Source organism: Cricetulus griseus, chromosome X, assembly GCF_003668045.3.
Source record: "Cricetulus griseus strain 17A/GY chromosome X, alternate assembly CriGri-PICRH-1.0, whole genome shotgun sequence".
In the NCBI taxonomy this organism is placed as follows: domain Eukaryota; kingdom Metazoa; phylum Chordata; class Mammalia; order Rodentia; family Cricetidae; genus Cricetulus; species Cricetulus griseus.
In genome coordinates, this window is record NC_048604.1 from 3,420,194 (window position 1) to 3,447,420 (window position 27,227).

General features: G+C 44.6%; 1 protein-coding gene across 1 annotated transcript; it reads right to left on the reverse strand.

The window, feature by feature from the left end:
• Positions 1 to 939: 939 nt before the first annotated feature.
• Positions 940 to 18,583, reverse strand: Gabre (gamma-aminobutyric acid type A receptor subunit epsilon). The gene is given in 15 exon segments (XM_027432198.2): positions 940 to 1,335; positions 1,589 to 1,772; positions 1,912 to 2,077; positions 5,765 to 5,902; positions 7,184 to 7,266; positions 7,963 to 8,183; positions 12,647 to 12,714; positions 13,087 to 13,399; positions 13,401 to 13,481; positions 13,484 to 13,546; positions 13,548 to 13,818; positions 13,885 to 14,052; positions 14,119 to 14,406; positions 14,447 to 14,977; positions 18,528 to 18,583. Coding segments are annotated over 15 exon segments (3,027 nt in total).
• Between the last annotated feature and the right edge of the window lie 8,644 nt (positions 18,584 to 27,227).

The following is a 27,227-nucleotide window of genomic DNA, read 5'->3' on the forward strand; positions in this document are numbered from 1 at the left end:
GCAGTGGACTGGCTTATGGGTCCAGGGGCCAAGAAAGCAGTCAAACATTTAGACTGTGCCTGAGGTGAGCACCAGTCAGTGGCAGCTAATGGCTGCTGCAGAACAGAGTGTTCTCAGTTTCTTGGCCCCAGGGAGTCACCAAAGTCTAGCACCTGGATCAGGGCTGGGAAAGTCACTGGGGAAGTTACACAAGAAATCACAAGGGTCAAGGAGGAGGAAGAAGGAGGCATACAAAGCAGGGGAAATTACAAACATTGAGCACAAGAATAGATACCCATTGAATGAAGGGAACTGAACTGGTAGTGCAGATGGAAGCGGGTGGGGAGAAGGACATGGCACAACAGCAAAGAGGGGTTACTTTCCCAAATTGACCCACTTGCTGGCTCCTCACCTCCTACAAAGATGTGTGTGTGTGTGTGTGTGTGTGTGTGTGTGTGTGTGTGTGTGTGTGTATACAGAAAAAGAGAGGTCAGGAAAAAAAAACAAGAATCTAATGGTGTGACTTAAAGACTTAAGGATGGGGACCCTCCTTTTTCTTATCCTGTCGCTCTGTGCATTCTGGGGCTGAGCCTGAGCTGGGCCCCTTAGCACCACAAAGGGAAACATGGGCTTCTAGGAAAAAACACCAGCTGTAAACACCATTGGGAGAAATCTGATCTGCTCAAATGTGGGCACACTGAGCATCATGAAAGCTCTTTGAAGAATAGAGAGGTGGGCTGTTACTTGAGAAGGGCTGTTGAGAAGATTGAGTCAAAGGGTTAATGGGAAGAAGACCATCAGAGACAAACTCTCCACAGGCTTGTACTGGGAACCAGGGATGGATAAACTCTATCTAGGCACTCCTGCTACTTTTGCTGTTGTATCCCAACTCCCTTGGCAAAGGAGCTTGGCACCTCCCGGGGAACTGAGGAGGCTGCTCCATGAGCTACCAGCTGGAGCCTACAGGTTAAGGCAAATGAGCCAGTAGAGCACATTGAAGAAGAAGAATGTAATGGGAAAAAGCACCCACGAGTAGTTATCCAGGCGGTAAACATGGATGCAAAGGCGGCCCCGTTGCCAGGTACTGCCCTCACAACCAGGAGCCATGCAGAAATACTTCCTGAGAACCTTGAAGCACACATAGCTTCTGCCACATCGCCTCCGGGGACACTGGGGTCTTCTTGAGCTTGAAGACCACTGGGCTGGGCAATACTGATGCTCTTCTTCAGCATTTCCCTCATAGGTGACGATCTCACACACAAACACTTCCTGCTGCTGGCGGGCACGGGCATGGGCACGAGCGCGGGTGCGGGCACGAGCACGAGTACGTGTATTAGCATGGCTACTGGTTGGAAGCTGAAATAGAGAAAAAAGAAGGAAACACTCAAGGAATTGTGAATCAAGAGTAAAGGTTGCCTACAGTTTCCTAGAATCTACACTTGCCACACCAGTTCTTCACCTTCTGGGATTTCTACCACCACACCAGGACGTTTATTTCCTCCATGACCCCAGTCAACTTCCCAACACTTGGGAAGCTAGCCAACCACGTGCCATAGCACAGTACCCTCATTCTAAAGTTTTGCCTCCCATACCAACAGCCGGTTCTTACATGGTAGAGCTTTGGAGAAGCCTGTCGTTTCGTCTCGTTGTAGGTCAGGAAGTTGAGCAGAGCAAACTCTAGTAGAGCACAGAAGCACAAGACGAAACAAATAGCAATATAGAAGTCCAAAGCTGCGAGATAGGAGACACAAGGGAATTGCTTACGGGAAAGGGTGGTCATTGTGAGTACAGAACTGACCCCCATAAGAGCAAGGAGTGGAGGTGGGCTAAGCTCCTGACCCGTGCATCGCATACCTTACAGGACAGGAGGAGAAGGCAAATATTTCCCTTGGTCAAAATAATTCCCTGACATATACCCACACTTATGACCACCATACTTTCTTACCTACAGAGTCCCTGGCTGCAGTAGCCTCTGTTTTGATGCAGAAGGAGACCCAGGAGAGCATTGTGGTCACAGAAGAAGGGGCATAGTTTTGAAAGACAAGGAAGCCAAACCGCCTGCTCACGTTGAAGAAGAAGGTCATGATCATGAAGTCACCTGAAAGACATAAAACACACCACAGCATTGCAGTACTGGCCTGATGTCTAACACCACATGTATATCATGGATTCCACTGCCCAGCTCATGGAACAACCAACCAGATTTCTAGAGTAAAGGCACACTATTTCAATGCAGCCCAGTAGAAGCCAAAGGCGAGACTTACTTTAAGACCCCTAGCCAGTTGAGAGATAAGCCAGCACAAGAACATTAACAAATCCTCTCTCAGGTAATTGATTCAATTGCCCCAAGTCTGGTTTTCCAGAGTAGCAGCAGTGAGAGAAAAGTTTAAAAAGTAACTTCCTTGAGATCAAGACCTCACAGCTGACAGTTAGCCAAGACCTGCTTACCCAGAGAAATGCCATGTATAGTGGGAGATATCACAGCATTACATCTGCACTACAAGCCCCCGCAGAATGCCCTCTTGGGTTAGCAGAATACGATATGCTCTGCTATATATGAGCTACACAATATAGTCTATACTCTGCACTCTGATGTTGAGGGTTAACTTGATCTGACTAACACACATGCAGGAATGCACACAACATGCATGCCTTACCCAAAACTAATTCAAGCTGCTTCCAAGTTTATATAGCCTACATATTCATCCTGATAAGTAAATCCTGGACTCCCTGTTCTTAATGTATTACTCCTAACCTAAATTCAATGTTCTTGGAAAATAGAAGAATTAGTTGAAAATGAAAACGTAAGTCAATCCCTAAATGTTAGGTCTCAGACTATCCAGTCCCAAGGCAGCTTAGATTTCACATTCACTTGAGCATGATGATCTTCTCTTGTTCTTTCTCTAGATAGCAATGGATCTTTCAGAAAATGATCAATCCTGTATTTCCAGCTCACATGTTATTAAGCATGCTGTTCCTAAAACTCTTCGTGGTATTATGACTTCATACTCAGTTTGTCCAGAGCATCACTTTTATTCTCCACATGATACTGGACATTAAGTTGCTTCAACTATGGCTTTTCTGTGAAGCAAAGCCCCAAATTTCCACCTGTATGATGTTGTAGACTCCGTGACTTTCAATTAAGTGAACCTTCAAGTCCCTTACAGGAATGGCTCACGTAAAGCCTTCAGCTTAGCCCCTAACCAACCAAGCCTGGAACAACATGGAAGGTAATGATATTCAGTGATGTCTTCTACCCCTGTGGCATAGCCTGGGAAAGCAAACTCAAATACTAATTGTCTACACTGTAGACGCTACAGGAAACAGACCAGCTGCTTGGCAAGTCTGGACAGCCCAGTGCCAAAAGAGAGACTTTTCTCCAGGTGCTAAAAGCACAGAACTTAGATGAACAAACTTTCTTAGATTCTTCAGACAAAAGGCAAAATGTGGTCTAGGGTCAGTGGGAAACTTGTTTGCTAAATAGTAGTATTCTTAGTGCTAGAAATTCTCCATTCTTCACCAGGGACCACCCTATGCTACTAGCCGGAATGATGAAATTATAAGTTCTTCTAAACTGGAGTCTTGACCGTGAGTTAAAACTCCCTTCATTAGCTGTATCAACACTGTCACAAGATTTATTTTGATGTTGGATTTCTTGTTCTTTAAATTTTATTTATTCTGACTAAAGAAGAAACTTCCTCATTTATTAAAAGCTAGAAATTTGCCAAGAGAGAAATCCTAACATGAGTTTCCTTCTTTCTGATGAGTGAAGAAGCAATACCAATGGAAGAAAGATGTTTAAGGTTGAAAGCCAAGACAAAAAATGTATTAAAGTTAATTTTTGCTCTTACCTGCTTTGTCCAGATCATGGTTGGTAGTAGCACTGCCAAAAAGACACAATTAAAAGACTGTCCAGAGGACTCATGAAATGAAGACATTGAAGAGAAGGGGGGATAAAGGGAACTTGGGATCATAGTCCCAATAGAATACAAACCAATGCTTTGACAGTAACACTAGGTCTTTAAATTTGACCTCTTGGAAGAATGACTTCAGCTAGTGTAAATTGGGTAATTACAGGGGAAAGAACTAGGTTGATGGGTAAATATCGCAGAGGCTCTCATTACAGATGAACAAGAATAATTTTCTGATGAGAACTGTCTAGAGAAGGAAGAAGTCCCCTTACAAGATGGCAAACTCCTGATCATGGCAAGATTTCCTCAGAGGCGCAACAACCATCAGTGAAGTATAGTTCACTTACTACAGGCAGGGGTGTACTTTCTGGGAAGCTCCTGAAGCAGAGACTGCTCTAATGTCCAAGGTGGCCCAAGTTTCAGGGCACTGCTGCATTCTAAACCCTGAAAAACGAGTGCATTGTGCTCTAGTTGGAAAGAACTGCCCCAAGGTAGAACTGGGAGATTGGACCTGTTTCAAAGCTAACTCTGGCAATGGAGAAACCAGGAGTTAACAACAAGTAGTCTCTAGCAGAAGAGAAAAAAAGACCTATTCCTTTCTCCACAGAGAGAACTATTGCTTACCTACTGCCATTGTTTCACCGATGATGCCGGCTCTGGGGCTTTGTAGTCACTAGGGCACCATTTTGAAACAATGTGCAAATCATCTACTAAACGGAACCACTAGTGACTTGAAAGCCCGTGGGCCTTGTCTCCTCTGCCAATTCTGATGATGGGTTTCCACCTATCTGGAGAAACTGAGGTGCAAGGGGCTAAGAGGCAGGAACATAATTAACTAGTACAAATGCAAGGATCCCAAAGCCAAAGGAAGCAAAGTGTCGTTCTCAGAGACCCCCAGGAAAAAGGAAAAGCATTTGTAAAGCAGCATCCCCTGCCTAGTATTGTGCAAGCAAAGCTTTAGCCAGGTGAGCATAAGCTTCCCTCACCCAGTGACCAACAGTAGCAAAAGCAGATTTTGTATCATCAAACAGAAACAAAGCAAAATGCTTCCCATGACAAAAGCCTGGCTGGGTAACCTGCTCCATCCACATTCTTGTCAGTACAAGTGAAGAGGGTCCAGGGTTGCTCTCAGAGCTACCCTGGGAAGATTTCTTGGCTCCTCATTCAGATCACCTAGGAATACAAGCAAAGATGCTCACATCTATTTGGGAGCTACAAGTTAAGAGACCCAGAATCTGCCCCTTTCACTTTTTAGGAACAAGATTAAAAAATAAAAATATCACCATGCCTATGTTTATTTTACTATGAAGCCTTTGGTAGCAATCTTGCTTTTCACAGTTGCTTCTTTAAGATAATGTTACTGCAGCAGCCATTGCAGCTGAGTAACTACATGCAGACTCCCCCAACCCTCACTAGGTGCCATTATTATACTAGCTTTCCCTTCCCCCTCCTGCTAGTGTGGATCTTCTTTTCCATTCAACCAGCTTGGATTGGTTCTGGGAGAAGAGAAATCACACAAGTACCCCCTCTCTAATGTTGTCTAATTAAGTCAGCGACATAAGAAAGACATTGAACCCAAATGGACTAAAAACAAAGGTAGATGAACATTCCAAAAAGTTACAAAAATGTATCTGCTTACCTGATCTTTCAAGGGGCTTGGCAAAGCACTTACTTCTTTGTAGATGAGACTGAGACATAGCTACAAGGTCTCAGTTTCCTCTGCAAACAGTTGTAAGTGCTTAGCAAGTATAACAGAGAAGCATTGTCCTACACAGCATTTCCATGTGTTCTTTGCAGCATCTGTACAGGCACTTCTAGTAGTTGGTGCTTTTCCCACAGACTCTACCCACCCGAAACTCCCACTGCACACCTACCAACTGGAGTTGAGATGATTTCAGTTTTGTTGTTCACTCCTGGAAAATCAAACTTGAATATCTTCCAAGTGTTCTTTTCATTGATTTGGAGCTTGAAATTCTCCCACTTGTAGATCATTTCATGCTCATCATAGGAAACTGGAAATCAACGTGGAAAAGAGGAGTGAATGAGACTGGGAAGCCCAGCTGAGTGCCCCACAAGCATGGTGTTAGCTTGAGCCATGTTTTGGAGTTTTGACTCTGGCTTCACCAGCTTTGGGACTGTGCCTCTGGCATGGTTGTTGAAGTCCATTAAATAAGCACATTTGCCCTGGGATTTGAATGCAAAGATGAGTAAGTCATGAACTCATCCCTCCAGCATTCACATTTCATTGAGTAAGGCCATAGAGCTGTGATTTTTGGAGTTGCTCTGAAAAATCTCTGCCCATGGAACAATGGTCAAAGTAGGGAAAGATCACTTGGGAACACACTCAGAAAAGACTTCATAGATCAGGGAGCATTCACTTTAAATTTTGAAAGTAAATGTTCTCCATATAGATGAGGCTAAAGAATGTGAAAGGGAAGCACAGAAAGGTAAACATGGAAACAGCAAAATTTTAGGGTTGTGTGGCAGGGAGCAGCAGAGGTCAGGTCATGAAGGGCTCTAAGGTTCATTTTAAGGAATTTAGAATTGATCCATGACAGCTAAGAAAAGATTTTAAATGTGTAAGTGACCTGGTTTCTATGGTTCTTCAGCTAGGTCACTCTGGTTCTAATGAAGGTGAAGCATATTGGCAATATGCCAGTTATAGGATTCCAGTGCAGTAGTCTAAACACAAGAAAACGAATGAAGGCAGGAATGAGAGCTCAGAATGAAGAGAAATAGGTGGGATCAATACAGATTTGGGGGGAACACCAATAGCATGTGTGGACTGAGTAGATGTAGGAGGTTAATGAGAAGGAAACGTCAGAGTTCTTGGCTTGGACAACGGGGTGGGTGATGGCACCCTTCAATGAGGACAATGGGAACACAGAAGCAACACATTCTCTTTGGAGGCAGGAGTTGGGAAGAGACAATGAATTTAGCTTAGGATATGTTCTGTTTCAAAGTGAAGATGTTGCAGAAGTTCAAGCAGAAGATGATAAAGCCCTGCATCAAAGCAGAGATGGAGAGGAGCAGACATACTTTAGGTACACTTCAGAAGCAGATGACTAGCTTAAGGTAAAGCAAGGGTGAAGGAAGATTCCAACATAGAGCCAAGCTAATCCAAACACAGTATTGTTGGCAGGAAAGGAGGTGAGGATGGAAGATGGAGGCTTGTAGCAACTTTGGCACAATCACAGGGGGGAAAAGCAGAAGCAGAAAATGTAAAAGGTAAAGATGAGAAAAAGAGGGCCCAGCATATCTCTGGATCCCCAGAAACCTAAGAAGGTACTCACAGCTAGAGAAAGACAGAGGGCAAGAGTGAGAATCCATTGGAAATTTGAGCATGTGGAGTGAACATCTCGCATCAATGGTCATCCTGGAAGGGAGAAAGGGGCCTCATTAGGCTGTCTCTGAGCACTTAGGTATTTACTCAATATAGACCAGTGGATTACCTCCAGTGAATGGCATTAGTAGAATTTAAGACAAAAAAGCTCAAAGGAGTGATACAGGGTTAGGAAGAAGAGCTGATATCTGAGTACTGAGCTCCATCATCAGAGAAGTACATGGAACCATGTAGACTGATTTTTCTTTCTTGCTCAACTCAGTCCTGCACTCTCCTACTCTTCACTATCTTCATACCCTACACTGCTGGCACAAGAATCTCCTTCCAGGCATTCGAGTTATGTAGCCTAGTCTTGGTTACCTTTCCAACCGATGTATTTCTACTCTGCCTGGACAATTTCACCACCGTGGACATGTCTTTATATACAGTGCCCACTTGGGATGGAATTGTCCAGACAATGCAGTCATGCCAGTACTTTCTAGACTGTGGGGCAAATAACAGCTCCCAAGTTTGCCACAAACTTGGAATGTGCCTTTAAGTAGTATCTTTAGTTTAAGGTTTCAATGTCTATATCTGCATAAGAAGAAGTTGAATTCCTGGTCTAGAAAATATGCACAGGTTTTTTAGGATTAGTATTCAGGATGATATATTTACTTAGGAGTCATTAGCTAAAATTTTCTTAAAGAGTGAGAGAGTCCTAGAAGATGAAACACTAAATGCTTGACATACCTAACTGAGTACAACACCTGTCCATCCTTGTGGATGAGAGCCATCTGGTTGGGTATGGTGATATCATATTCATGAGTCCTCTTAGAATTCCTAAAAAAGGTATCCAGGATCCACAACTGGCTCACCACGTTGCCATGCAGAACAAGGGTCTCAAAGGTGTCATTGTAACGAAGATGCTCATCATACCAGGTCTGGTAGAAGATGAAGTCAATGGAATATTCCTGGTGGGAAGGGACAGAAAACCATATACTTGGGACTAAGTAGATAAGGGATAGTCACAAGAAAAATGTGGTGTTTGTCACTTCTTAACATGGAAACCTGAAGAAAGCATAGTAGAATACTTGAAACACTGGCCCAAGAAGTTTAAGGGGAATAGAGTTCCTTTTTTTAACCCAGTTCTTTTAGCGTCAAGACTGAAAGGGACTCAGACATTAATGTGGCCAAGAAGCCAGTCACATACTGCTCAATTGCCACTACTAAGGGAGATAATTCCCCCACTATGTAGTGATTAATACCATCCTTCCACAGCTCAGAACCACAAATGAGTTCCCTACTTTCTACATTTTCATACAAAACTACTTTGTGCCTTGTGGAAGAATACAAAACAAGTCTAAATCCTGTTCTGGAGAATCAATCTCCAGAAATGATGTTTCATCATTTTGGATTTGTTGTTTGATATGAGATCTTATTACAATACCTGGGATAATCTCAAATTTGTATGTATTCTGCCCCATCTTTGTAGGAAGTTCCCTCAGACAGTTCTGCTTCCTTTTGTAGTTGACATTATCACCTCTCCTCTTTACCAGTAGGGAAAGGCCTCGTGCTATTCACAGACCCTTAGGCTTGCATCCACCTAGGACTACAAAGAATAAAGCAACATATGCTTGGGTGCAGGAATTTTCCACTGTTATATTACTGAAAAGAGAGTAATATTCTCAAATAGAGAGCACATTGCACTTATCAATAAATCCCTGCATTATGGTGGATCATTATACAGCTGAAATCAGTATGTCATTGCAGTTACACAGGACAATAGTACTACTCTTACTATGTCAACAGTCTTTCAGCTCAAAGGTGCTCAGAAATGTATAAGCACACACAACACAAAACTCACTGTACACCAGAAAGTGTCCCTTTCGGCTTTTATTCATGGCACACAGCTATTAATCAAACCCAACCATTATTTCCCCAGAATTATATTTTAAAATGAAATGATTTGATTCACAAGAAAAAAATGTCCGTTGTCTTTTTAACAAGGAGAATTATGCTTGCGCTTTGTTTTATATTTCCTTTCAAATAAGTGCCCACATAATCTCTGAATACTGTGTGCACATTAATAGATAGTTTCATCATTACGTGGTCTCTAGACATTACGGATCCCATAAACTGTGTGTTAAATACCAAGGAATATGTTTAATAAGAAGCACAGGAAGCAGGAAGTTCACATGACTGAGGCTTGTAGGGCAATGTGGAGATGGCAATGCAACTGTAATCAGTTTGAAGCAAACACCAGAGCTATGTCACAGCACAATTAAAGGCTGGTTGCCTAATTTATTTTAGATGTAGGTAAACTGAGACTCAGAGAGATAAGATGTCCACAGTCACACAGCCAATGATGGCACATTGGCTCTTTCACTCAAAGCACCATTATCATAACTTTACCTTGCCATTGCCTTCACTTGCACCAAAAATCCCCTTTGGTTATCAAGGTCCTAAATAATCCTGCACCAAAGAACAAGGATCATATTGGCCTGATGACACAGACCTGTAATGTTAGATACTTGGGAGGCTGAGGCAGGAGGATGAAAAGTTCAAGTCATGTCTGGGCTAGACTGAATCAAGGCCAGTCTGGGCAAATGATTAAGACCCTGCCTAAAAAATGAAAAAATATTTACAAAAAGAGGTCAATGATATATCTCACTGTTAGAGTATTTGCCCATCATGAGTGAGACACTGTGACCCAGAAGCTAAAGGGCGGCAGCACCCTCAGAGAAGAGGGAACAAAAACCCTGCTGCCCTTTACTGCACTGGGGCAATAAGTGATGGAAGCAGCCATCAGACTGCTGGTAGAAAAGTAAGTAAAGGGTAAAGTGTTTACCACAATAAACTAGAAAATTAGGCAGATAATGGCAGAACTCCTGATCCTGTCCAGCCCTGTCCTGTCATGTTCTGTCCTGTCCTACTCCATCTACCTTCACAAAGAGCCTTCAAAAATTCACACCTTCCCAGTAGCTGGCAAAGTTTCATCTGCATCCTAGCACATGAACTGTATGGTGGTTGGTGGAAAACCTTCATCTCCTTCAACCATGATGGAGGTCTGCTATACAATATTAAAAAGAGGCATTTCACTCACTGCTGTTTAAGAAGATACCAATTATAAATTCTTCTTACATCAACATATAAGTAATGGTTTGCAATTAAATTTTCTCCCAGTTTGATAGGGAACTAGAGATTGATCTCTTAGTTTAGATGAAATAGAAATGCTGTGTTTCAGAACTGCCTTAATTAGAATCACCTGCAATAATTACCATAGTAAGAGCCAGCATTAGCAACTGGGGATGCTGTGACCAGGCAGTTTTCTCCAGAATAGTCAATGCTTCTAAGGTCAGACCGGGTGTTTTTAGAGTTAAACAAGGAGGGGAATAGAATTATTTGATTACAATGCAGTGGTTTTAGGTTTCTCTCTACTATTCTACCTGTCCTAGTGACTGATGCCAAAAATACACTTAACCAACTCCACTGACTTGGTTGCTGCTCCTTTGACCAACAAACATTAAGACAATCAATTGCTTCAAATGTTGAGGTCAGAAAAGGATACTTGGCTGCCACAAAGAACAACAAAGATAATCCATGCTGGAGCATTGGCATGATCTGTAGCTATGTGATAGACATCTATGTTCTCCTCAGCAAATAAATTAGAAGAAAGCAGGCTGGACAAGAACAGGGATCCCTCCCCCCCCCCGCGCTTTATTTGATTGAATTACAGGTAACTATGTAGAAGCTGAAACTTCAGGGGAGATTATGTATCATATAAGGCTTTGGAAGGTTAAAAAAACATTTTATCCGTTAAACTAACCAGACTGTTGGTCTCATGCTGAACCAGCTCTGTGTATGATATCAAGTTGAGTGACTTCTAGGTGATTAGATTGCATAAATAGAAGCTCAGGTGAGACTGGTGCTACAGGGATTAATAAACGATGAACAAAGAGAGATGGTGAATTAGTGGGTTTAATGATATGCTGCCACAAGGACTCTTGCAGAGGATAGAAACTAGTTCCCCAAAATTATAACCTACACAAATTGCCTGAGTTTTCCACTTCCTTTTGGTTTTATAGGACACTCATTCTGAATACAGTGCCAAATAACTTAGGATCATTTGTTGTATTTATCAATGTGTGTGGTCTCTCCTACTCATTAGCATATGGAATTTAGCCAACACTAACTAGGTGAAGGTGGGAAGCTTACTAGTTAAGAAACACGCCACCTTGCTAGAATTTAGAATGGGATAATAAAGAGGAAGATCATAATAAAGAGGAAGAAACCATTCTGAGCCACTTTTTCACTCACTCTATGTAAACAGCTTGATTTCCACTAATGTTACTTACCTCTGAGTCTATCAGGAACACCATCTCAACATCAAGCCTCTGAACTCTGAACTCACCCAGATCATACAGTGCTTATTAGGTGTAAATATGTTAAAACTGGCTCTACCCTTGGACAAAACAAATGCATGGCTGTTATGGAGCTGGTTACAACAACCTTTCTTTGTCAGATACTTCACATCTGAATTTTGCAAAGCATCTTTTGTAATTCATTTGCCAGCTACCATATGCTACATTCTTAGCATCAAGTATTTCATAACAGAGAGAGCAAGACCAACATAAAACAATTAATTACCATGAATAAGCTAAGGAAGATGAGCTACTTGTAAGACAGAAAAATGTGAATTCCCAGAGAGGGGCATGGTGTATGAAGGGATCAGTTAACTGCTATGTGAGTCAGAGAAGTTGTCATGAACAAGATCTGAGCTGGACTCCAAATGAGTGAACTTGAACAAAGGCCCACCTCTGAGGTACGAGGCACAAGGAATTTGCATATTATAGTATGGTCATATTTTACAGACTTCAATGGGGTGAAAAAACAAAATCATAGGAGAGGGCATGTTTGCTAGATTGTGGGGTTCAACTATAAGTTTAAGAGACACATCACTGAGAAAGCTTGCTCAGTAGGGCTGGACAGGGAAACATTTGCATTTTCAGGTAGAAGATGATGAAAGTTAACTGAGGATCATATTGATAACAGTGAAAGACAAAAGAATTAAGACAAAGCTTTAGGGACAGGTGTACAGCAAGATATGATAACTGTAGATTTTAGTTCATATAAATAATCAGACAAAAGAGAGGCATTCCACTGTGGTATTTACAGTTGTTTTATTGTTTTAATTTTAAATGAAAAACTGAAGATTAGAGTCACAATTCCAAAGGTCCTCTTCAAGCAGCAAAGGACTTACCTTTTCCATCATGATTTTAGCCTAATTATGGTTTGAAATCCCCACCTGAGCCCCAAAATAAGAAAACTCACCTAGTGTAGTAATAACACAAAGAGCAGAAAGCAGGAGTAAGTGGCAGGCCCCTTATCTTAGTGCCCAGTTGAGGAAAAACTGTCATCAAAGTTCAGTACTCACCATGTCCAGGGTGGAAAGAGGTCCAAGGCTGTTGACAAAGACTTCAACAGTGACCACAGTGGGCTTCTCTGTAAGGCAAGAAGTAGTACAGGGTGAACGTCACATAGAGGCATGGCACAAAGGAGGAAGTCATCAAAGGGGAGGGAAGAATGTCTATCCTCTTCCTTTGTTCTTCTAGGGAAAGCCCCAGCTCATGGTCTGTAAGGGTTTGGCATACACCTTCAGATCATTCATCTTATTCTGGAATTGGAAAAACTGAGGACAAAAGAAGGAGAAAGTGTTGACCTAGAGAAGTCATTGTGTCTTAAACTGGTGGATCAACTTCAGTTGTTCCTGTCTGTGTGTGGCACCTTCATCAGTAACCCATGTTCATTGCCCACAACTACATATGAAACATATTTTTCATTCAAGAGAGGAAGGGCTTTCTTCTGTTAACTCACCTCCAATGCCAGGGCGCAGTTCATGGTCATAGTTATTCAGGATGGTGCTAAGGATTTGAAAAGCTCTTGTCAGGTTCTCTCCTGAGAGCTCAGTCATGCAATCAACAGTGAGTTCTGTTTCTTTCGCTGGAATCTTCTTTCCACTAGGCTGAGTCTCCCGCCTGGGCTGGGGTTCTGGCTCTGGCTGAGGTTCTGGCTCAGGTTGGTGCTCAGGCTCAGGCTCGGGCTCGGGCTCGGGTTCCGGGTCCGGCTCAGGCTGGGGCTCAGGCTGGGGCTCAGGCTGGGGCTCAGGCTGGGGCTCAGGCTCCGGCTCCAGCTTCAGGCTCAGGCTCAGGCTCAGGCTCAGGCTCAGGCTCAGGCTCCGGCTCAGGCTCCGGCTCAGGCTCAGGCTCAGCTCAGGCTCAGGCTCAGGCTCCGGCTCAGGCTGGGGTTCCGGCTCAGGCTCAGGCTCAGGCTCAGGGCTCCGGCTCAGGCTGGGGTTCCGGCTCCGGCTCAGGCTCCGGCTCAGGCTCCGGCTCCGGCTCAGGCTCAGGCTCAGGCTCAGGCTCAGGCTCAGGCTCAGGCTCAGGCTCAGGCTGGGGTTCCGGCTCCGGCTCCGGCTCAGGCTCCGGCTCAGGCTCAGGCTCAGGCTCAGGCTCAGGCTCAGGCTCAGGCTCAGGCTCAGGCTCAGGCTGGGGTTCCGGCTCAGGCTCTGGCTCTGGCTGGGGCTCTGGCTGGGGATCCGGCTGGGGCCTGGGCCGTGGTTGACGTCCAGCCTGGATCTGGACTGGGGTCTGGGGCTCAGGTTGAGGCTGAGACTCAGGTTGGGGCTCCGGCTGAAGCTCTGGCTGGGGCTCAGGCTGGGGTTCCGGCTGGGGCTCAGGCTGCGGTTCCGGCTGGGGCTCCGGCTGGGGCTCCGGCTGGGGCTCAGGCTCTGGCTGGGGCTGAGGCTCTGGCTGGGGCTCAGGCTGGGGATCCGGCTGGGGCCTGGGCCGTGGTTGACGTCCAGCCTGGATCTGGACTGGGGTCTGGGGCTCAGGTTGAGGCTGAGACTCAGGTTGGGGCTCGGGCTGAGGCTCTGGCTGGGGCTCAGGCTGGGGCTCCGGCTGGGGCTCCGGCTGGGGCTCCGGCTGGGGCTCCGGCTGGGGCTCAGGGGCTCAGGCTGGCTCCGGCTGGGGCTCAGGCTGGGTTCCGGCTGGGGCTCAGGCTGGGGGCTTCCGGCTGGGGCTCAGGCTGCGGCTCCGGCTGGGCTCAGGCTGGGGCTCAGGCTGGGGCTCAGGCTGCGGCTCCGGCTGGGGCTCCGGCTGGGGCTCAGGCTGCGGCTCAGGCTGCGGCTCAGGCTGCGGCTCTGGCTCAGGGCTCAGGCTGGCTCTGCAGGGGTAGGGGCCAAGGCAGTGGATGGGGCAGAGGCTGGCGCCCAGCCAGGGGTTGAGGCTGAGGCTGAGGCTGAGGCTGAGGCTGAGGCTGGGGCTCAGGCTGGGGCTCAGGCTGGGGCTCAGGCTGGGGCTCCGGCTGTGGATCAGGCTGGGGCTCCGGCGCAGGCTGGGGTGGAGGCAGGGGCCAAGGTAGTGGCTGGATCAGAGGCTGGCGCCCAGCTAGAGGCTGTGGCTGTGGCTGGGGTTGAGGCTGTGGCTGTGGCTGATGCTGCGGCTCAGGCTGGGGCTCGGGCTGGGGCTGGGGCTGGGGCAGAGGCTGCGGCTGAGGCAGAGGCTGAGGTTGGGAACTAAAGACTACATCATCATCACGGCCAGGGGATTTGGGCTGAGGCTGTGGCTGATGGCCGAAGACTACATCATCATCGGCAGAAGATTCAGGCTGAAGCAGAGGTTGAGGCACAGGCCTAGGCTGAGGGCCGAAGACTACATTATCTTCGGGAGGGGGTTTATTCTCCAGTTTAATGTGAGGTCCAACCCTAAAATATACAATCAAAAAATTAAGTTCTGCCCTCTAATCAGGCTGATGCCTTTTGGGACAGGAGGGAAGCAAAATATTTACAACACAGAGCTTAATTAGTGAGTAGTGATTGTAACTGAGGAGGCACTAACAAATTAAACTTGATAATTCCTTTTAAATTGTATTGCTCTTTGGAGACTGTGTATTGCAATCCTTCTTTCATATTTTTTTTTACTTTAAACTAGTCAACAACAAATATTAGACTAAATTTTCAAAGGCCATTTCATGTGAAATCAAGTAGATGTGCATCGTTTCTGTAACTCTGGTCAATCAGCTGCTGTGCTGCTGTTACTAACATTGGCCTCATAATCTGCCTGAGCCTCAGCAAATGAGAGGACAGGGCAGACCAAAGGCTAGGGCTGCTGAGGAATGTGTGCAAGCAGACAGGACTGAAAATTTCTGGGATGGTTTCATAATACCCATATTGGGATTCTGAGGTGGAGGAAGGCAGGCTATACAGCAACGATTTGTGACTGTTTTTACACCGTGTCCTGTACCCAAGAAATGTATAACCAATAGGAGACCATCTTGGCTACCAGGGGCAATAATGGCAATAGAAGTAATTATGATAATAATAACAACACTTTAGAAATCCATCTGCTAATGTGTGGAAGTCCCCCACAGTATCAGAGGTCAGAATGAGAGGTAGTGATGAAAGGACCCCACTGTAGTCATTCTGTGATACCTCATCAGTTGTATGCTTATTATTTGAACAACTTTCTGTATATAGCTCTAATTCAGCAAAAAGGCATTTTAATAATAAAAAGTCCCACCCTGTCTCAAAAATTCCACCTGCTAATATATAGAACACACTTGAGTTCTGATTTTTAAAATCAAAACTGCAAAAGAATATATAGTAGAGATTTAACACTGACCAAAGCATGAATAAATCATTGTTAAATATTTGGTGTAATAATGATAATTTTAGTGGTGAAGCCCCTAATGACTACAATATTAACATACAAAATGATATGATTCCTGAGATCTATTCTTAAAAAAAAAAACCCTAAGTTAAAATGGGTGGTAGGTAGGTAGGGGGCAGAGAAAATAAGTGCCCATTAATTTTTTCATTAATGTTAAGGCTGATGGTGGCAATATGGAAATTCTGTTTACTATATATCCTTGAAAAATACAATTAAAAGCATTTGAAAAAGATATCAGCACTAATTAACCCTTGATGTTGAAAGGCAAGAGAGAAGTTTCCTTTAGGAGGACTGCACATTTGGTGAGACTTGGGGGCAGGGGGCGCAATTGCTTCCTTATCATCTAGGTGTTGGATACCTGATCATGCTTACTTTATGAAAATTCACTGAGCTGTTGTTCATTTATGATTGCTGTGTTTTCATAATTGTGTATTAAACTTGTAAAATGGTATTTTAAAACCACCAGGTAAACGTCACCCCTAAAATGAGAACAAGAGTCTAGGGTGAGCAGGTCCCTGAACTGCAGACCAGAAGACTGGCAATTGGGAATCAAAGTGCATATTTTTCCTGCAGTGTTCAGAGCTTTTAGAACAGTTTAATTGGCATACAGATGTGCTAAGCTGGTGCCATTTCTCATTTCTGAAATAGCTAATTCCCATAGTGGGGTAAGAAAAGAGTGGGTCTGGGAAAAGCATTTCCATTTCCAAATGCCATATCTAGATGATGTCTTCTTTCCTAAGGCTTTTCAAGTCTCTTAGGCATCTGGAGGCTAATCCCCAAGGTCTCTGAAGAGATAAGGGCCAACACTGGCCTGCAAGAAAAATGATTTGTGAGGTGTGGAGGTTGCTTTGATCCTCCAATTTGATTTTGCCAGTGTAAACAAACAAATAGCCACACCTTGAGATCTCAGGGGTTAAGAATCTCTTGTGTATACATACCCATCTCCAAAAAGCCACCAAACTCTTTTACAAGGCTAGAAAGAATAATGCCTAGAAAACCACATTGACCTAATGGGATTTTCCAAGGAAGCTTTTCAGACATCCACAGCTCTCTAGATGTGATAATACTGCATGAGACTGAAGCTCTGCAGTACCACCTTTCAAATCTGGCAGAAGAGGGGAGCAAAGGAACACGAGGAAGGCCCTGGATTTTTTCTGAAATATGCTGGCCTTTTCAATTTATTGACAGACAAACCATATGGGGAGAGGGCTATGCTCAAAAATCACACACCTGATTTGAAGCTGAGCCTGGACCAAATCGAAGTTTGGCCAATACATCCCACTGCCACCTCCCCTTTCTTGACATCACAGGTTGCCATGCTGACAGTTTGTGCACGTCAGTGTCTGTCTCCCCCCGTGGATGGGCTGTTTTCCCTCTCATCTCCCTCCCTTCTTTTTCATGCCCCCTCCCTCATCCTCAGCCATCTTTTGTCCCAGAAAAAATCCCATGTAAAGGGATATGGATAACAAGAAATTGCTAGTACACATTTAGAAACATTTACCAAGCCCCTGCTGAGGCCAGCTTCACCTTAGGGCACTAAGAGCCAGCAGAAAGCCACATATGCCTCCCTGGGGAGCTATAACCTGGGGTGCAGAGAGAAGACACATTGCCCCTCCTCAAAACAAACAAATGAAAAGACACAAGCTCAATGCCAAGGAGCCTTCTAGAAACCTGGACAAATCAGGACACTTAGGAACTTCTGACAGTTCACAACCCATAAAAAGCAGTCTCAGAAAGAAAGGAAGAAAGAAAGAGTTAAAAAACACACGAAGCAGTTCATGCTCCACCATAAAACGCCAGAAATCCCAGGGACATCCTTCTTACCAATGCCCAGGGTCGAGGATTATGGAAGGGAGCCTGGCTGCTCAAGGGAAAAAAGGGAGAGTGCTAGAAATCCAGGTCACAAACCACAGACCTCAGGTAAGGAAAGCATTCTGATCTCTGGCTCAGGTCTGCCCCCAAACCAAGCAGGGTGCCTTGGGGTGAGAAGGGAAAGGGAAGACAGATAGGTTGGGAACCCTGAGATAACCAAAAGTTAGGCTCCTGCCTGGAACGGAAGGAAAACGCTACAGGATGGGGAAACAAAGTCAAGAGTTGCCTGGCATCCTGCCTGGTATTCAGTAGGCGCTCTGGGGGGTAAATAATGAACAAATTAAGAAACATTCAAACATTTCGAGGCACTCCTGGTCCCCCACCCGAGGAGCCACCTTCCCAAAATCCAGCACACCCCTAAGTTGCATGCCCTATCTCTAAAGGTTTCTGTGCACCCATTCCCTTTTTCCTGCATCAGACTCAGAGAGAGAACCAGGTGTTTTTGCTGCTTGGCAGCCGGTTCCAGGGCTTTGAGGGCCAACCAGAGTCCACGACGCTCCCACCTACCTTCCCCGTACTCCCCATCATCAGCCCGGGACGCCCTCCTACAAGGGGGCACACGAGGGGGTGGAGTGCGTCGAGGGCACAAGGGTCCAGGCTGGCCTGGCCATCAGGACACCCCTTGGCAAAGCAGGAGCTAGGATCAAAGAACCCCGGGGGTCCCGGAAGCCTGCTGGGCACAGAGGGCTCTCGGGTGCTGGGATGGAGACTCACCTCCACTGGAGAGCCAGGAATATGTTGAGGAGCATCAGGAGAACTTTGGGCAACATCTCAGCGGTGCCTGGCACGACCACCTGTCTTGAGGTCGCAGCGCAGGTCTGGCCGCTCAGAAAGAGGTGGAGGGTTTTGTTGGGCTCCAACTTTCACTCCTCCCACTCGCCCCGCCCCAGCCCGCGCTCCGCGCTCCGCACTGTGGGTCTGCCTCCTGAGCCCCCGATGGAAATCTCGGACGACTTGATCACTGCGGCAGCAGGGAGCGAGGCTGGAGCGGGCTGGAGGGGGGTGGAGAGGAGGGAGCCTTGTCGCCAAGGCCCCCAGCCGCCAGCACTGCGGCGCTGCCAGACAGCCAGGGCGGGGGGCGGGCGGAGCGAGGAGGAGGCGAGCCTGCAGCGTGAGGCCCTGTGCTTGGGGAAAATGCGCTAGCGGTTGTGGCTTGGGGAGCCTCCACTGGCTCAGCCAGAGTAGGCGCCGGTGAGCTGGCGGACTGACAGGGGACACTTTGCTGAGACCCCTCCACACCCATGACAAGCTCTGGGTTCCTTGCGTTCTGTGTTACTACCTGTTGAGCCCCATAGCTCTTTCACGTTTTCCCCTAGCATAGTTGATTTTTCCTGGTATCGCTCCACAGGCTCCAGCCGTTTGGAGCACATCTGCAGGCATCAGAAGGAAGCCGGACAATTCAGTACGACCCTTGGTTCAGGGAAGAAGAGATGCTTAGCAGTTCTCCATAGTAACCTTAGTAACCTCTGATCTGAATCACTCTATAGGTCAATTCCGTGGGTACCCAGGAGGCAAGGGAACAGCCACTAGCAGAGGATCAGGCAAAGACATTCACTGGAAGACTGAGTCCCACAGGAGTACCAACTCAACGTTGTTTCCGGTTCAACCTTGGGGCCTGGGTATCAAAGGAGGCTTTGGAAACTGCCTCTCTGCAATAGGGCCGGCAATTTATTCGTAGGTCTATGCTCCATAGAAGAAGAAATGCTCCAAAAGAAGAAATGAGAATACATAGAGGTGAGGTAGCTAGCACACCAAAAATCTGCAGCTTCCTTGGAGTACTTCTTTTGCATAGGCCCTCTGAATTGATTTCAGAGATTGTCATGACAAGCTCTTGTTCGACACTAGCAGCATCCCCCTTCACCTGTTGCACTAGAAAACACTGTGGGCCTGAAGGCTCTGTGGAGAGGTTTTCCTATAGCTCACCAATTTAATAAACCCTCTGCACCACGCTCGCTATTACACTACTCTGCTTTGTCATGTTCTGAGCACTGCTCTCTACCTGTTTATTTTCATGGGCATTTCTTTCTGAATTTGTTTATAGTGGGTTGTTGTCACTGAAGTGAACTCTCTCTCTCTCTCTCTCTCTCTCTCTCTCTCTCTCTCTCTCTCTCACACACACACACACACACACACACACACACCATATAACTCTCAGCTTCTCAACTGCATCCCTCAATGTTAGAAGACATTGAGTACATAGAAGTCACTCAACAAACATTTCTTACTGACATGCATAAAGGTTTGTGTGGCCTAGTATCATTGAACCCAGCATGACGGAGCCTCCCTTCAGACAAATGGTTCTCAACCTGGGGGTTATGACCCATCTGGGGCTGGATGCCCCTTCCACAAGGGTCACCTAAGACCACCAGAAAACACAGATATTTACATAATGATTCATAACAGTAGTAAAATTATATCTATGAAGTAGCAAGGAAAATAATTTTATGGTTGGGGTCACCAAAACATGGGGAACTGTATTAAAGGGTAACATCATTAGGAGGGTTGAGAATCACTGGTTCAGACTCAGATGCAGCAGAGGAGAAATGACTACAGACTGTCTTTAGGCCCCTCCTGCTTCATAGCTCCTTGGAAGAGCCACCTTTGTCAGGATGTGGCCTATGTAATTTCAGAGGGCTACTTCCTAATCCAAACACTGTTGTCACCCTCTTAAATTTTTTAAGACTGTTGAAACAAATGGCCCTGTGTGTTTCATTTTCGTTGACCCCTTTCAAATATTGTATCTGGTATTATCTGTCCTAAGGAGAGTTTGTCTGTGTTCTCCTGGGCCTAGAATACTCTCTAATGACCATTAGGCATTACTGAAAGAGTGACTGAGTCCTGGGTAGCCAAAATACACAGGTCTTTAGGTCCCCCACCTGAGAATCCCAGGTATACCTTTTTACAGGTTGAGATTAACCATTTTGCCACCTTTCCCATAAGTACATCTGTAGCAAACCTCCAAGGACTTGTGAATATTACTCAATGTTATTATTGTTTCCTTGTCCTCCAGATGTTTGTTATGTATGTAGCTATCTTTACCAGGTCCTAGCCTGGGTGATAAGGGAATACACAGAAAAAACTCATTCACCACTCTGACCTTATATATAAAGCACAGGCTAGGAGAAGGAAGTTGGGGTTTGAAATATAAGACCAAGTTTCAGGAGAAATCCAAGGAAGACTCTTGTTCATAGGTTTGTGCCTATTGAAACAAGAAGAGGGGCTTCCAAGGTGCAGAGTTTGGCAACCCCAAAACAGAAATGTGGGATGCTTGACAAAGAAATAAGAGGAGTTTGCCAGAAGTGTTTATATGAAGAGTAACTGTGGGAAATTAAGGTGGATTGGGAGGCTGGCCAGCCTAATGCTAATAATGAATCTTGCCAAAAGACTACATGATATCCTTGGGCAACAGGGACATTTCATAAGGATATCCAGTAGGGACACTGCATAGCAGAACTGTGATTCAAGAAGAATTTCAGGAAGAAAAAGATGGAAGAGTCACAGGAGACAGCCACTTCAGGGATTTCTAATAGGTAAGATGAACAACTCATTAGACTGAGTGTAGGAGTAGACAAAGGGGAGAAGGCTCTTCCCAGGTGACCAGGGTGACAGCATAGAAATAAGGACATGAGAGATGGAAGAAGAGCTTTTAGTTACTGCTGCAAGAACAGTTCCCTAGATTGCACTCTACTTTCTAATGCTCCATTATTGCTTAGTTTTTGTGTGTATGTGTGTATGCGTATTTTTCTCTCCCTGGCTATTTGTAAGGAGACTTATTATTCCAGTTGCATCTAAACAAAATGTTAACATAGCAGCTGTGTTTTCATAAGTGAACCAAACTAGCCATTGATCAAAATAGCAGCAAGCAACCCTTGTCATGTGTGAATCAAATTTAATAAGAAGCATCAAACTGTTGGGTGTCCTGCTTGCTATGTATGTGGTTTAAGGATGAAATCAGAGCTGCTAATCATAAAGCCTGTGTCTTCCTGCTCTAGCTTGGACACAATTTTAGCACACATCACATGCTTTCCCTCTTAAGCTAAGACAAAAAAAAAAAAAAACACTAGTCAATACAGATCATGAAAGACCATTAGCTTACTGATTACCTAGGATTTCATAAGACCAAGCTGCTGGAGACAGTTGAGATTGTTGAGTTAGAGACAGTGTAATCTATATTGTTGTACTAGGTGCTGAGGTTGATGAAGGGACAAGCCAAAGACAGTCAGGTTCAGAACATAGACTGACAGTGGAAGTAGAGGCAGCATCAGACAGAGCTCAATCCCCTGTGCTTTCCTGCAGATAGGACAAGCAGGGGTTGAATTCTAGATCCTAAAATATATGCTAGATAAATATTCACAAATAAGTGAGTTTCACATCCCTGGGTCCTACATATAGGTAAAAATTAAATTTAGAACACTTCCAACTTCTTGTGGCCTCATGAAACATTGGGTAGTGTCTCACACATGGCCAGTATACAAAACTTACCTGCCATTCTTATCATTAATATTGTTGGGAAACAACTGGCAAGTAGCAGAGCAAGCACATTTGTTATTTCTCAGCACCCAGGAGGTGTTTGGTCAAGAAATAAAACTCCAGATCCATATTTACACTGCAAGCAAGGACATGTCCCCAGAAAGTGGAAATGGAATGTATAAAACTTGACTCTATATTTTGGAGCACTTGAATGAACAAATAAATACTCTAGTCTGGTGGACCCAGGCTCCAACAAAGGAGAGACACGTCTGTGATGGAGAATGATGGTCACCAGAAAATGGTGGTAGAGGGTATTTCTAAACTATTGACAACTTCATCCATGTTTCAGCAATACAAAGGGTAACAGTGACCATTGGCTGGATCAACAAGAAAGTCATTAGTGAAGTTTGCATGGAAAATTGCAGTGAAACAGTAGGGCAGATGTGGGTTCAAATAGACCTGATGAGAACATGGAAGGCACAATACAAGAAAGATATCTAGCACTGAAAATTGACCACTGGGGCTAATGATATGTACACCATTGGTGTCCATGCAAGAAATGTAATGACCACACAACTCTCTCTCCCCTCCGTGTGTGTGTGTGTGTGTGTGTGTGTGTGTGTGTGTGTGTGTGTGTGTGTGTGTTCACAAGGGTGGGGAAGAGAGACTAAAAGCTGATGGAAGTGGATTCGGATTTGAAGGACATGGTATGTGGGAAAATATGTTCATTTAAGTGGCACTGAGTTGATGCCTAACTGCAAAGTACGGATAGAATTAACGAATGAGTTCTGGGTCTGGAGGCCAGCAAGGCACAGAGGAGTCAAAGCTTCATTTGGACAAAGAGGCAGAGAAGCTCTATTTGGAATTGAGATTCAAGGATGTTTCACACAGCAAGGCACTGGCAGACTGTTGGGGGCTTTGGAAGTCGTGGAGGGTCCCAGGACCAACAGGAGTGCCAGAGAAGTTGCAGAAGCAAGATCAGTGTGAGTGGGTGTGATACAGAGCACAGTGGACGACAGGCAGTGGAGTTGCTGGATCTTGTAGTTTGAGGGACATAATTTACTGCAACCCTACCTCCTCTTCTTCTATTCAGTGTAATTTAAAAGAAAATGCAGAGTCTTTGGCAAACAGAATAGAAAAGTCCAATACACTCTGTGGTAGTTTGAATGTAATTTGCCCCCATAATCTCATAAGGAGTGACACTGTTAGGAGGTATGGTTTTGTTGGAATAGGTGTGGCCTTGTTGGAGAAAGTATGTCACTGTGGGGGCGGGCTTTGTGGTTTCCTATGCTCAGGATACTGCCCAGAGTCTCAGTCCACTTCCTGTTGCCTGCAAGAGGTAGAAATCTCAGCTACAATTTGAATACTTCCATGATCCCTGCCATGATGATAATGGACTGAACCACTGAAACTGTAAGTGAGCCACCAAAATTAAATGCTTTCCTTATAAGAGTTGCTATGATCAGGTTGTCTCTTCACAGTAATAGAAACCCTAACTCAGATAGAAGTCGGTACCAGGTACTGGGGTATTGCAGTGATAGGCCTGACCATGTTTTTGTTTGGAGGAATTTAGACTAGACTTTGGTACTGTGGGTTAGGAAAGCAGTGGAATTCTTTAAGCACTGCCTAATGGGCCACACTAGTAGGAATATTAAAGACAGTGTGCTGAATGTGATTTGATAAACTATGGGGATCAAGATGTTTCAAAGGAGAAGAAGGTTAGTATGCGGCCTAGAGATTGTTCTTGTGATAATTTGGTGAAGAAAGTGGTGACTTTTTGCCATTGTCCAACGAGTCTGCCCAAGGCTAAAGTGAAGGGTTTTGGATTAATTCCATTGGCAGAAGAAAACTCAAAACAATGTAGTATAGACTCTGTTGTGTGGATATTAGTGTTACCTCTGATGGTGGTTTATAATGAAAAGGAGCAAACTGAGAAAGGGAAAATATTTGAGGAGAAAAAGAGCACCAGAATATTACAGAATAAGAAATGGAATAAAGGGAGTGGTGACCTCAGGGCAAGATCCCACCCAAGCAAGTTTCCAACTTGTGAAAAGGAACTAAAGAAAAGCTTAGAGCCCAGTGTTGTGGTACATGCCTTCAATCTCAACACTGGAATGACAGAGGCTGGGGTATATCTGAGTTTGTGGCCAGCCTGATCTAGAAATCCAGTTTCAGAACAGTGAAGCTTAGGCAGTGAAGCACAGGAAGCTTTGGTCACACGGTTCTGGCTTTAGAATTAAGGATAGAAAAAAAACAGGTTATGGAATTTGCCCCACTGAGGAAAACCAACGAGACAAGGCATGTGTCAGGGGTGTCTCCAAATAGAGGCCTAGTAGAGAAGCTATTGTGTGAAGCTGTGAATTTGAATCCTAGATTGCCTTGGAGAACCCAAGATGTTAGAGATGCGAGAGTCATGAGCTACCTGTTGAGGAAAGCTGCTAGCAGGGAGTGGAACCAGCACAAGGAAAAGAAATGTGCTGCAGTCAACAATGCTGAACAGAATTGAAGATCTGAAGAGTGTTTTGACATCAGAGAGAGATACAGAGTTTGGAGTTTGCCCAGTTGGTTTTTGGTCTTGTTTGATCAAATATTTCCTTGCTGTGCTCCCTCCCCTGGAAATGGATATTCCCATTTTGAAATGGTAATGTATATTCTGTGCCATTATATGTTGGAAGTATGTGATCTGACTTTTTATTTTGATTTTTATAGGTGATTAGAGTTAAGAGATTGCATAAATCTAAAACATTTCTGAGACTGTAATAGACTACGGGGACTTTTGAAGATGTGGTAAATGCATTTTGCAATAAGATATTGTTACATGATTTGGGGGCTAACGAGTGGAATGTGGTAGCTTGAATGTAATTTGCTCCCATAATCTCATAAAAGTGGCACTATTAGGAGATGTGGCTTTCTTGGAGTGGGTGTAGCCTTGTTCGAGGAAGTGTGTCAGTGTGGGAGTGGGCTTTGAGGTTTCTAATGCCCAGGATACTGCCCAATGTCTCAGTCGATTTCCTGTTGTCTACAAGATGTAGAGCTCTCAGCTACCTCTCCAGCACCATGTCTGCCTGCATGCCACCGTGCTTCCTGCTATGATGATAATGGACTGAAAGGACTTTTCATATCAAACCTCCAGGATTTTATTTCTCTTTTTTTCATATGAGGGTTTTGCCTACATACATGTCAGTGTGCCACTTTCCTGCCTGGTACCTGTGGAGGTCAGAAGAGAGCATCAGATCCTCTGGAACTTTGGTGGATAGTTGTGGATGCTAGCAATCAAACTTGGGTCTTCTATAAGAGCAACTAGTGATCTTAATCATTAAGCCATCTCTCCAGGCCACATTTTACCCTTTATACTTAATAATGAAGTCTGACATGAACCATCGATGGAATGGAGCCTCTTTTGCTTGAAACAGGGTTTGGGAGGAAAGCGTATGCGTATGTGAAAGTTCCTGTGTATAGGAAGACTGTCATTTTCTGATGTTTAAGCACCTCCCCTCTTTTGTGGACCCTTATTGTATATAATATAGCCAGTTGCTGCCTCACCTCTTCATAGTGCTCTTTTGGCAAATAATAAAAGCTAAACAAACCTTTGTCTTCAAGAAATTCACAACTGTAAAACAAGAAATAGACAATGCACAGAAAAGAAAATATTTCTGATAGTTTCTAGCACTAAATACTACAGAGAATTGAAAACAGGTAATGTAGTCAAGAACTACAGCAGGAGATAACTGGGGAAACTCAATCTTTCGAGGGTGCCGGGGACATTTTGGAGTCCTGTTGGGCTTTCTGGGCACTTAAAAAAGGTAAGGCAATCAGATATGAAATCACTTCTGCCATCCATAATTCCAATGTGGAATAAAGAGATCAGAAAGAAGGTAAAATGACAAGGCTATTAATATACAAGAGGCTGCCAAGCCATTATCGTTTATTTCAAGTGGCGGTAAAAGCAGATGACTCATCCTTCAGAGCTGCAGGACTTTGCACCAAATATTCTAGATCGTTTACTGGCTTGCCTATTTTCCTCAGCCTGGAGTTCAGGGGATATAACATCTGAGGTTGATTAACTCAGAGAAACTGCAGTTAGTTAGCCCCAAGAAACACTTTTCCAAAAGGTCTCATAAGAAGAAAAAGATGTGTCAAAAATGTCTTCAAGCAGAGAGGTTTCCAGGTAAAGAGTAACCTAGGTGGCACCACTGAATAGTTTATTTCCCTCACCCTCTCTAGTCATGCTTCCTTATTTTGAAGATTAACGATCAAAGATGGGAATGTCCTGCTTACTATGTCAGAAGGATCACTTTCTTCTGGTGTCCTGGTCAAATATAGATCACTTAATGAAAAGAGTTTTTCCTTCCAGAGCTGTGGAAACTCAATTTCTGAGTTCATAATGCCCATGGGCCCTACTGCTGATCAGTAGTAACAACTGAGAGGGTTGATTGTGATCAAGTGCTGCAAGGTGCTGCAAGAGGCTACTAGGATGTAAGCGCTGCTGTCAAATCCAGCTCTAAAAAAGGAATATGTGCCAGAAGACATGGGTGTGTGCTCAAAAAGCAAATATGTAGTTTCAATGTAGATATGTCCTTGTAATTAACAAGTGATTTATCTTTTCTGATGCATCATCAAGTCATATCATCAGTTGGATGTCAGTTTCAAATTAATAGGGCTAGTGCACTCTATGAAGCTGAAAGGGTTCAGGGGAAGGCTGAAGACAGTTGAATGTCTCCTCTATCTATGCAATTCTGGACCACCACAATGAACTATTCCCTCTCCAAGAGCCTAGTATGATGAACTGTAATGGAGCAGAAAGGATTTGATTAAATCAGCTCTAGCCTCCTACTGACATAAAAGTTCCTCCCATAGTCTGTCACAAGTGGCCATTCAAACTTGGTTGGAACTAACAATGCAGAGCCCACTCTAAGTAATCTTTCATCCATGTGTCTGTGCACA